The sequence below is a fragment of the Camelus ferus genome, chromosome 26 (genome assembly GCF_009834535.1).
Source record: "Camelus ferus isolate YT-003-E chromosome 26, BCGSAC_Cfer_1.0, whole genome shotgun sequence".
Taxonomy (NCBI): Eukaryota; Metazoa; Chordata; class Mammalia; order Artiodactyla; family Camelidae; genus Camelus; species Camelus ferus.
The window spans coordinates 2011408-2023091 of NC_045721.1; the positions used below are offsets into that span (position 1 = coordinate 2011408).

At 45.2% G+C, this 11684-nt stretch overlaps 1 protein-coding gene and 1 long non-coding RNA gene across 2 annotated transcripts; one reads left to right on the top strand and one right to left on the bottom strand.

Annotated features, from left to right (window-relative positions):
• Window positions 1-7167: 7167 nt before the first annotated feature.
• On the top strand, window positions 7168-11019 carry DKK4 (dickkopf WNT signaling pathway inhibitor 4). The gene is made up of 4 exons (XM_006188388.2): window positions 7168-7668; window positions 8713-8863; window positions 9384-9536; window positions 10420-11019. The coding sequence occupies exons 1-4, from the start codon at window positions 7558-7560 to the stop codon at window positions 10668-10670; spliced, it is 666 nt and encodes a 221-aa protein (XP_006188450.2). The 5' UTR covers window positions 7168-7557; the 3' UTR covers window positions 10671-11019.
• Window positions 9628-11652, bottom strand: LOC116659991. Its single transcript, XR_004315327.1, has 3 exons — window positions 11641-11652; window positions 10462-10466; window positions 9628-9867 (listed from the first exon to the last, which is right to left on the bottom strand). It is a non-coding gene; the product is annotated as an uncharacterized LOC116659991 (long non-coding RNA).
• Window positions 11653-11684: the final 32 nt, after the last annotated feature.

Genomic DNA, 11684 nt, shown 5'->3' on the forward strand with positions numbered 1-11684 from the left:
CAAATTACTGCCCATTCCCATCCCCCTACCCATACTGGGCTCTAAACTCTTGGGAAGTGTGAAATTTCTCAGTCCAAATCCTAATTACCCAGCATTCTTCTGTATCATTTGTGAGACATTTACTAAGTGCTTACTATGAACAGCAGAGCACCAGGCTCAGAGCTTCAGAGCTAATGTCCCAGCAGACACCCAACCCGTCTGTGCTCTGTACCTCCCCAGGCCACAGGGAGCAGGTCCCCAGACACACGTCATCTGCTCTAGTCAAGAAAACCTGCTGATCTGCCCGTGTTACCTTTTTGAGAGAAAAATCTCAGAAGATTACTATAATTTTACCCTCAGAAATGAAAAAAACAAAACAAAACCTGAAAACAGAAGCTCCACTGTGAAGATTTGGCGGCTTGATTGCCTTAAGGGTAAGGAAAATTAAGATTCTGAAGCCAGCGGTGTTATTTAATCCCCTCTTTCTTTAAAGGGCCCACTTGCGTGTTCTCAGGGACTGCAAAATTCTGATGGGGGGGCGAGGATCTCCTAGTTACTGAGGAGCTGAAGGCATCTTTGAAGAAGAGGAAGCATAAAGCCACATCCCTGGCCCTCCTCCAAGGAGGCAGCAGAGGACAGAGACGGTGATCCAAGGCTATATTGTTATGTATTCAGGATATATGTCACCACCTGAAATTCGGCATCTGACGACACATCTCAAGGAAGCAGTCAGATTTGTGCAAAGATTTCTCTTGAATAGCTTGAATGAATTACAGTAGCCAAAAATTAAAAGCAACCTAAATGGCCAACATTTAGAGGATTCATTAAATAAACTATCATATATCCATATTCTGGGATATGGTACAGCCATGGGTTCTAATAATATGTTTGATGATCTGGGTTAAAAAAAAAGAGAAAATAAAAGTTTAAGAACAGTGTAATCCCATGTCTGTGTGTGTGTGTGTTTTACCTTAAGAAGAAACAAGGGAATGATAAAAATAAACATCAGTGAATACCTTTGATGGGAGACAGACCGATTAGGTAGAAGCAGCTCACTTGGGTAAATCTAGGCATTAGTAATGGCTAGTTCTGGAGCTGGTGATAAATTCATGATATATTATACATATATATTAAATAAATAAATGCTATATATATGTTCATGCATTGAAAGAAAATCAGGAAATTTTTCCCCCAAAATTTGACAGTGACTATCTCTGCTGCATCAGAGTACGTGTGATTTTTATTTTCTTCACACTTGTCTGTGTTTTCCAAAATTTCTAAAATTTGGAAACACATTTCTGTTGCAATTAGGAAAGTTAAACTCCCTTTCATAAGGTGGGGAAGTACCTAGGTTCATGAGAGGCGAGGTGCTAGTCCCTGGGGAATTTCCATCCCAAATTGGGAAATGTACCTGGAATTTACATGGGGCCTTCTGGGCGCTCACATCACTCTTGGCCACTAGGGGGCGGAAGGAAACAAGGTAAAAGATAAGCTAACGCTGCTGTGTGCGCTGGGCCTGGGATGCCAAGTCAGGGTTGACTCCTGCCCTCCCCTTGCCCCCAGAGCCTCATCCAAGTTCTCCACGAGGTTGTGAACACACTTCCCTACTGAAGTCAGAGTCTTAAGTTAAATGTCAAAAGGGTAGCAAATATTTGCAAATTGTTTTTATGAGGAAACCAATGTTGTCAAGGCTCCTCGGGTGGATCAGGGAAGAGCCTGGCAGACAAAACCTACGACTTCGCTCATCTTAACCACTGGCTAGTGATGCACCGTGATCATGTTCACATAAAGGATAATCTAAGAGAAAAGAGGGTGACCTACTCCTAAAGGTCTATGAAACCTGTTAGCAACAGGCAGTGTACCCTGTGATTTTATTCCTTAGTGAATCTACAGCTGGGTTTCAGGCAGCGATATTTTGGGTCATGGCCTTCAGTGAGTGTGGTGCAGAGGACAGAATAAACTCGAACCGGAAAACTTAGGTTCAAATCTGAGGTCTGCAAGTCACTTGCTGTGTGACATTGGGCAAGTTACTTGACCTCCCTGAGCCTCAGTGTCTTCACCTTTAAAAAGCAGATCCCCAGAAGTAAACTGTTCACATGGGGCCCCCGGTGCCTTTCCTAGCCTGGTGTGGAGTCAGAACTGAGGCTGTCGCTGCGGGGAAAAAGGAGGTCCCAGCACCACATGGTTTCACAAATCCAGAGGGGGCCCGGAGTGTGTGACACCGTGGCTGGGCCCCCACCATCGCCAGCTCCTAGAAAACCGATCAGGTCGTGGTCGTGGGGAGCTGAGGATGAGAGGTACGTGGCCTGACCAAGGCGGCAGAATCAGAGATAGGCTGGACCGGTTTCCCTGGCTCCACCCAGGCCAGCTCTGGAAGCTGCCCACACTCAGGGGTGAGACATCGGACAAAGCCTGCTTCCCTGCGGTTCCGATGGCCTGCTCCACCTGCTGACCTCAGGTAACTCACTGGTAGCTCTTACACTGCCCGTGACTATGTACATCCTGCAGTCTTCATGGGCCCTCATCCCGCCCCGCTCATCCTTCATTTATTGAACATTTCCTGTGAGATTCTGCCAAAGACCTGCTTGTTTTGGTTACTTTGATTTTCTTTTATGAAGAACAAAATTTATGGAAATCCACCTGGTTTTGACCCAGGAGCCGTCACGAATAGAACTTTCCATTCCTCGGTGAATATAAATCACAGAGCTGACTCTCCCTTTGACGTGAGGTGCTGCAGCTGTCACCGGGAGGATACAGGTGTCAGCGCTCACACACCGGCCCGCACCTCTTCCCCGCTGGGGATTACCCAGAGGGTGGCATCCTCCGTCCTCAACACACAGCCGTGTTGGGGGTGAGTGGCCTCGGGGAATTTCTTCTCGGGAATTTTCACTTCCTCTGAGCTCGGTCAATACCGCGTGATTCCAGCGTACCTCTTACCCAGGCGCTCACTGAGGCACTGAGAGGATCAGCTGGAGATTTTAATTAGCCCACAATCCTTGCCAGGGGGTGCCCGACGGCAGCATCCCGGCCAAAAGTGCACGTGAGGGCTTCCTTGGTTGTGTGGCCCACGGGGCCAAGGCTCCAGGTGCTGCTCCCAGCTCTGCACGGGCTCTGCCAACTGCCGACTGCAGCTGTGAACTCCAGACCCTGACCTAAGAGCAGAGAAAATGCCTTTTAAGCAGAAACACTTCTAAAGCCTTCCTCTCCCCGCTGCTCTCCCTGTCATCCTCTTCCTGCTGCCCCATCATCCCTGATCCCCAGTCACTGAGATCAGCCTTACGGCATCCTGGCTGAGGAACACTATGATCATTAACAGGTAAGCAACCTCGGCTGATCTGAAAATACACCAAAAGTTGGGAATGAAGTTTGGTGCAGCCATTATGGAAAACAGTATGGAGATTTCTTAAAAGAACTGAAAATAGTCTTACCCTATGATCCGGCAATCCCACTCCTGGGCATGTGTCTGGAGGGAACTCTTAATTTGAAAAGACACCTGCACCCCAATGTTCACAGCAGCACTATATACAATAGTCAAGACATGGAAGCAACCTAAATGTCCATCGACAGATGACTGGATAAAGAAGTTGTGGTATATTTATACACTGGAATACTATTCAGCCACAAAAAAGAATGGAATAATGCCATCTGCAGCAACATGGATGGACATGGAGATTGTCATTCTAACTGAAGTAAGCCAGAAATAGAAAGAAAAATCCATAAGATATCACTTATATGTGGAACCTGAAAAAAAAAAAGACACAAATGAACTCATTTACAAAACAGAAACAGACTCACAGACATAGAAAACAAACTTCTGGTTACCAGGAGGGAAAGGGATAAATTGGGAGTTTGAGATTTGCAGATACTAACTACTACATATAAAATATATAAACAACAAGGATCTACTATATAGCACAGGGAACTGTATTTAATACCTTGTAATAGCCTATAAGGAAAAAGAATATGAAAAGAAGAAAACATATATATTTATGTATGTGTAAACAAGTCACTGTACACTAGAAATTGACACAACATTGTAAACTGACTATACTTCAACAAAAAGAGAAGGAAAAATAAAATACACCAAAAGTCATCTTCCAGGGAGACTTCGTGTACTTATATCCTCAAAATTGCTCTGGCTTTGGGGAGACCTAGAAATAATAGACCATTTAGGGGAGATTTTTCTTTGGTGCTTTGGATTGAACAAACTTCTTTTTGGGGGGGCAGGCAATTGGGTTTATTTATCTATTTGTTTTTTAATGGAGGGACTGGGGATTGAACCCAGGACCTTGTGCATGCTAACCATGTGCTCTACCACTGAGCTATACCCTCCCCACCGAATAGAACAAAATTTTATTGACAGCCTCCATGGAAGGGCCATGTGTTATGCTAGGTACTGAAGTGTATGTGAGGGTGGAAAGTTCTGGCCTGGAAATGGGTGAGAGACACTTATTAATGGAGTCTTACGAGTGCAAAACACTCTACCAGGCCTTCCACACGTATTTACGCATTGAACCCTCAAAAGAGAGTCCTTATGGGGAGGTCGTGCCTGCTGTACGGTTGAGGAGATTACAGCCTAGAAAGGTGAAGTAAGCTTCTCAAGGTCACAAACTTACTGTGAATCCATTTATTCGTGTAGTCATCCATCACACAGAACAACTTACGGGGCATCTGTCAAGTGCCGGGCCCTGAAAACACAAGGATACAAAGATGAACAGCTCCAGCCCTGCCCTCACAGAGCTGATCACCTTGTTGTAGAGAAACAAGCAGACAATCCCAACAGAGTGTTAGCAACATCACGGTGGGCAGGTGGATGCAGTGGGGAGTGGGGGCGTCAGGGGCAACAGGGGAGGCCAGTCTGGTGGTCAAATCAAGTCGGCCCTGACTCCAAAGCGCTCTTAACAAGGCGGAGGGAAAGCCAGACAGAGACATAGAAGTCTGCTTTTAGGTCTTACTGCACTGTTGGTAGCCCCGGCATCTGGTGCCTGCATCTCCGCCTCCCCTCTGTCTGTGGGAAGCAAAATAGAGAGCATCGCTCACTCGTGGAAGACATGGGGGTTCATCTTCTGTCTCCATGTTTGATACCCAGCAAAGACCCGACGATGTGGATTGCATCTTACGCTGCTGTCATCCGGCCTCCCCTAACTGGCTTTCCATCCTGAATTCCCTGTCTTCAGTGCTCAGAATTAGAAATGGTCAGGGTTCTCTCAGCTCCTCCATCTCACTCACTTCCCACCCCTCTACATCAAGTGAAGGAGCTTCGGTGCAGAATCCTACTCTTGGCTGGTTCTCGTGGTCACCACGTCACTGCCTTACCCTGGCCCTTCTCCTCCGCATCATCATTGGCTCAGCGTCCGCTTTCATCGTCTGCAACCCCAGCTCCACACTGCCACCAGCACTGCTTTCCTATAAAGCAAATTAGATCCTGCCAAGTTCCAGCTCAGACATCCTCCAATGACTTCCCACTGAGTATAAAATAATTTCCAGTTTTCTTCCTCTGTGTATCAGGTTCTTTGCAGTCTAACTTTTCTCTCCATCACCAGTCCCACAGAATCTCTCTCTAGAGCCGAAATGCACCTTCCTGCCCCTGCACACACTTCCCTCTCTGAGCCTGGGGTGAGACCATCCCCTGCTTCTCAACCTAGGAAACTCCTACTCATCCCACAAAACCCAGCTCAAATAATACCTGCTCCATAGATGCATTCCTTCATTCCTCCAGAAGGTCTAATCATGCCCTTCTCTGTGAGCCTGCAGCCCCACATTCCACTTTTATCTCAGGGGCAAGGACTGTGTTTTATCTTTTATTCCCAACATCCAAGCACAGGTTCTACTACGTACAAAGTGCTCAATGAATGTTTGTGCCAGTCCTTTTCATCTGTGTGTTTTGCTAGAGGCCTTTGTTGTCCAGATAGTCTCTCTTCAGTTAGGTAACAGGAAGCAGAGAAATCCAGCAGAGAGTGAGCCCTGGGGTGCTCTCCTTTATCTTTGGTCATAATTGTCCAACTTCAAAATAAATTCTGGAACACTCCTAGTCACCAGGCCGATCATACTATCAAAGGGTGTTTGATGTTGTCGGTGTGTATGTGGGGGAAAAAAAAAAACTCGCAGAAGAAGTGGCTCCCGCTGCTCCATAAGATAGTAAGACAGGCAGACCTACAGACAGGAATCTACAGCCAAGTAACGGGGTCTCAGACCACCTGCGTCAGTCACTGGGTCACCAGGCAATGCTCGAGGCTGAGAGTGGACCCTTGATATAAAATGTCAGATTCCGATGGACTGGTGTCAGCTTGCTCTGGAGGAAGACCCAGCAATGCTAAGATTGCCATTGATGGCATAGAAAACATGCATTTTTAGATTTTAAATAGCATCTGTCCATGGGGGGGGGGAGGTGAGAGAGTATAGCTCAAAGTGGTAGAGTGCATGCTTAGCATGCATGAGGTCCTGGGTTCAATCCCCAGTACCTCTTCCAAAAAGTAAATAAATAAATAAACCTAATTACCTCCCTCCCCACCACAAAGAAATTCAAACTCAGAAAATTGAAATGCGTGAAATTCCACGTGAAATTAGCTAGAGGCTCAGAGACCTGTTCTGCTGAAGTCGATTTAACATCACGCGACACAAATTAAATCCCCTGCAGATCGAATGCAACTTACATCATAAAATGCATCTGAACCCCCTACTGAATTGTGTGAATTTGTATAAAATGAGCTTTCGGTGGTTGTCCCCTCCATCAAAAAAAAGGAGGAATTTTAATAAATCTCCTTATTTTCTTAATTAACTAATCCTAACTTCCAGCAGCTCAATTTTTATTTGAAGGAGAATTATTTTCCAATTGACGTTTAGTTCAGAACAGGTGTGGGTAGGTTCACAGCTCTGAAGCTACGGGGATTTTTCCATCTGGATGCCAGGGCTAATCCGAGGGCATTTTCTCTCTTTCCCATTTGCCTTCGCTATCTGAGCACGATTTAAAGATTCGCAGTATATTTTGTAATTCATTTGCTTTTGGCATCCTGTATCATAGCATACTGGCTAATATGATTCATTCTTTCTTGGAGCACAATTAGCTGTGAAAACAGATCTTAGAACAGACTCCCTCCACCCCTAAAGGATTACTGAAGGTAGGAAATGCAGGTGATTATCAGAGTCTGCCTTTGATACCGACATCCTGCTCTTTTGCTGGCCCTTTGAACTAACTTTGATACGCAATAATTAAGAGGGATTCAGCCCCCGAAGGAGAAGCACAGTGCGCTCCCTCCATGGAGTCCTTGTTTTGAACTATTGATCAAACAGATTTGAAGGGATTTGTTGAAGCCTGTGTGGGGTAAGAAGGACGGAAATGGAGGCGGGGGGAGGGAGACGGGAGGAGGGCACACATCTATAAAGGGTTTCAGAGGGAGCCTGCTGGTCGGACTTCGCGCGTCCTATTCACACACCTGCCTGAGACAAGGACTGGCTTCTCTTTGAGCAAAAACGATCACAGGCCACTTGCTGAGTTTTCCATTTTGGCAAAAAAACTCCCTTGTGGGTTGAGCGCAGCCCAGCTTCACGGAGGACTCTGGGAGCACTCGAAGGTCGAGGATGGTGGCAGTGGTCCTGCTGGGGCTCGGCTGGCTGTGCGCTCCCCTGGGGGCTCTGGTTCTGGATTTCAACAACATCAAGAGCTCTGCGGACGCGCAGGGGGCTCGGAAGGTAACGCACAGCGAGGGAGGAGGGCTGAGCGCTCGCAGTGGGGCACTGGATTTCAGGTGTAAACCATCACTCAGATCCGTGGTGGAAAGGTCTCATCCAGACGGTGCGTTGGATTTAGGAATTGGGAAAACACCCTGGTAGAATCCAGCCGCCTTAAATTTTACTCACCAAGTAAGCAGAGCGACTTGTCAGGACACTGAGCTATAAATTGACCCATCAGTCAGCAAGTAAACTAACCTTAGAAAGCTGTACCATGGGCCAGGCCTCTTATGCACAAGATCTCATTTCCTCTTCCCCAGGCTTGAGATAGTTATCACACCTCCTAATTACAGGTGACGGAAATGGGACCCAGAGACGCTGAGGAATTTAACCAAGGCCACACAGCCAGGGAATGTGGGAGTTAGGAGTTAAATGCTGCGTGCCAAGGTGCACAGGCTTGTCGCTGTCTCATTACATTTTATGGATCCTTTCATACACATTTACACAAAGAAGCATCAACTGTAGATAAGAAAAATCAGTCCTTGGTATCTGTTTCCCTGCAAATGAGACATCACGAAAAATCAAAGGACATTTGACTGGGTTGAGACTCACCGAGGAGCTACCTGGCACATGGTGATTGATATGATTCACTAGAGTAAAAGGTCAAACAGAAAAGCCACAAACACCAACATTACATTTAATTAAACTGCAGCATGGCTTCTAGAGGTATATCAAAAATCTCACCACCTTCTGTAAGACACACATGGGAAAACATTTTCTTCCATTTTCACAAAGAGCACAAGAAAATTAAATTCTGATTTTTGAAAGTGGGACGATTTTCCAAACACGAATAACCTTTGCAGCACATAGGTCTCTGGGTTGGTGATCCGAGATCTCCCCTTTGTGGGAGAAAATTGATTACAGTGAAAAATTGAGATGCTGCCTGAGGTTTGCCTTTAAAAGTGCCACGCTGATTTGGCTTCCCCCATCTCCCGCCTGGAATATAAAAAGTCATCTTCATTGCACTGGATTCTCTAGCCCTATGACAAGAGTTTCTCCTCACAGGGTTCACAGTGCTTGTCTGACAAGGACTGCAGTACCAGGAAGTTCTGTCTCAGACCCCAAGATGAGAAGCCATTCTGTGCTACCTGTCGTGGACTGCGGAGGCGGTGCCAGCGGGATGCCATGTGTTGCCCGGGGTCGCTCTGCGTGAACGGTGAGTCAGTACAGAGCCGCGCAGGACGGCTGTGCTTCAGCGAACTGGGGACAACATCCCAATCTCATAGACTAGTATATTCCATGACAGGCACTCTCTAAAGGTTTCCTGGACTCATTCCCTTTTTTAAAGGAAATTTTTATTGAAGTGTAATTGATTTACCATGTTAGTTTCAGGTTCCTGGATTCATTCTTGAAGTGAACTTACGCAGCTGCCTTTTCTTGACGCAGCACAAAGTAGCTTCTGTCCTGGCAACAGCTCTTGCCAATAACTTGGAGATGATTTTAAAGGAAGGATTCAAGTTGGAATCTTTCAAATTCTTCCCTTTTTCACTTGGATTCCATTAATTACTTCACCGCCTTCTTTGCCACATGTGAGATGTAAATATTTAGTGCCTATGCCCAGAAATCTAGTAAGTTATATATAAACTGAAGGCAGAGGTACCACCAAACTGTGTGCCAGTATGATAATGAGCCCGTCTGTGGTTCTGATCCTCTAACTACACCTGGTTGCCTCTCAGATGTTTGTACTGCAATGGAAGATGCCACCCTGATACTGGAAAGGCAGACTGATGACCAAGATGACTTGGATACAAAAGGAACAACTGAGCATCCCACGCGGGAAAACAAACCCAAGAGGAAGCCAAATATTAAAAACTCACAAGACAGTAAGGGTAAGAGCAGCAGTCTAAGCATGTATGTGTGTGTGTATATATATATATACACACACACGTATATTATATATTTTTTTTAAGAAAAACATTTTCTCCTCCAAGGCTGTTAAGGATAGGCTGAAACTGACTTTGTTTCTCTCCACCCCAGAAACACATAGAGAGCATGTCCTGTTTCTAATCTCTTTCCACAAACAGCTACGGGGATCACGTGGGCAGCAGTATAAGGTAGTTGGCAGACCAAGAGGACCCGGGAAGAGCCATGATAATGGACTGATTAGCAGGAAAGCCTTTAATTGTTTAATTAAGTTTTATAGACACATCTTCTCACAGCCTATAATTTAACAAATGGAAATTTCCCTTTCTAGATCTTCAGAATCCAAAAGAAAAGAGAGATGAACATAGATGCAATAACTTTTCATCCTCGGACAAATACAACCTTCTCCAAGTTGTTCTTTTTTTTTTTTTTTACAAAATTGTAGTCTCAAATTCCAGTCTTTGATATAAAATTGCTAGAAAGTTGGAAGGTGGTGAACTGGCCATTCTTGTTTGTGTCTTCAGGTTAACTGGCCCCTGTGCAAGCAATGGTCTCTCACTGTGTCAGTACAAATCCCATTGAATAAAACACTGACGGGTGATATTTATTTCATTTCTCAAGGCTAGACAGCCCATCTTTCTTTGATCAGTGTTTTAACTTTATAAAACAATAAACTGTTAGGCAGGGCTGAAATGTGCATTTCCTGGTGGTTCTTAGCTCAGGAGGCTGGTACGCTGCTCTGCCTTTGCTCTGTGGCTTGTCCCACACCCTGTGCCTCGTCCCAGTCGCACCCCCAGGTGCCACGGTGCTCCCCGCTCATCACTAAAGCCCGTGTCGATCCTGTTCCAGGACAGGAGGGAGGAAGCTGCCTCAGAACATCCGACTGCGGACCTGGGCTTTGCTGTGCTCGTCATTTTTGGACTAAAATCTGCAAGCCAGTCCTGCTGGAGGGACAGGTCTGCTCCAGGAGAGGGCACAAAGAGCCTGCCCAAGCTCCAGAAATCTTCCAGCGTTGTGACTGTGGTCCTGGACTGTCCTGTCGAAGTCCAGGGGCTGGCACCCGCCAGAGCGCACGGTTAAGAGTGTGCCAGAAAATCTAAAAAGCGGCTCGTCTTCAGCCAGGAGTCCCAGACGTTAACTTAAAACTTTTCCACACGAATATCTCTCAAAACCAAATCTTGGAGCAACTAAAACAGACTGAGCTGGAGAACTGAGGACGCTGCCTTGTCATGAATGGAAACTAGCTTTGGCTCATCGTCTATTTGAGCAGAAAAGTGCTGTGATTCTGTAATGAATTTAATTGTGATCCAGCAATTCAGTTCAAATAAATCTTTAAGTAATTTCTGGTGACATTCTGGTGCCTGACAGTACTTGGGCGGGGGGTGATAGTATCTTGTTGTTAACCTCACCAGTGAAAATTATCCCAGCAAATACTTTATTTTTCCTTAAAACCCCTATTGTTTATATTCTTTGATTTCCTGGAAGGGAAATGCCATTTCACTCCAAAATAATTTGGTTAACAAAGAAAAAAGATTCAGAGGGTAATATCTTATATAGTTTGTATAGTTCTTTGCAAGTATTAAAGCATTTTCACATATTTTGTTCTTAGTAGCTTTACTTACCATTTGACAATTTTTTATATTTTGTATTTATCTAACTTCTGTATTTGAAAGCTAGGGCTTTCAAGGAATGCTTTTACTTACACATTTTGACCATCTGAACTTAAAAGTTATGTCGGAGGAAAACCAGGGCAAAGAAGTGAAATTTTGGTTTGTTCGAAGTTTAAGAGGCCATGTTTTGTACGTATGGGTGCATGCTGGAGGAGGTTTTAATTAGGGAAGCTCTTATGGATGGACTATAATCCACTGCTACAGATCTCATTTGAGAGATAAACCACACACCTGTTCTTCTATTTAGGTCATAAGTACATATTACAAAAATGAATATGGGGCCAAGCAAAGAAAAAAAGGTAAATTTATGAAGTTCTCTAGTTTCTAAAAGATATTGAACCCTCTCCCAGAGGCCAGCCTCTGGGTCCACCTTAATTGAGTAATTTACACTCAGTGATACAGGAGGAAATGTAGTGAGGTGATGTGGTTTATAGCCTAAGGGCA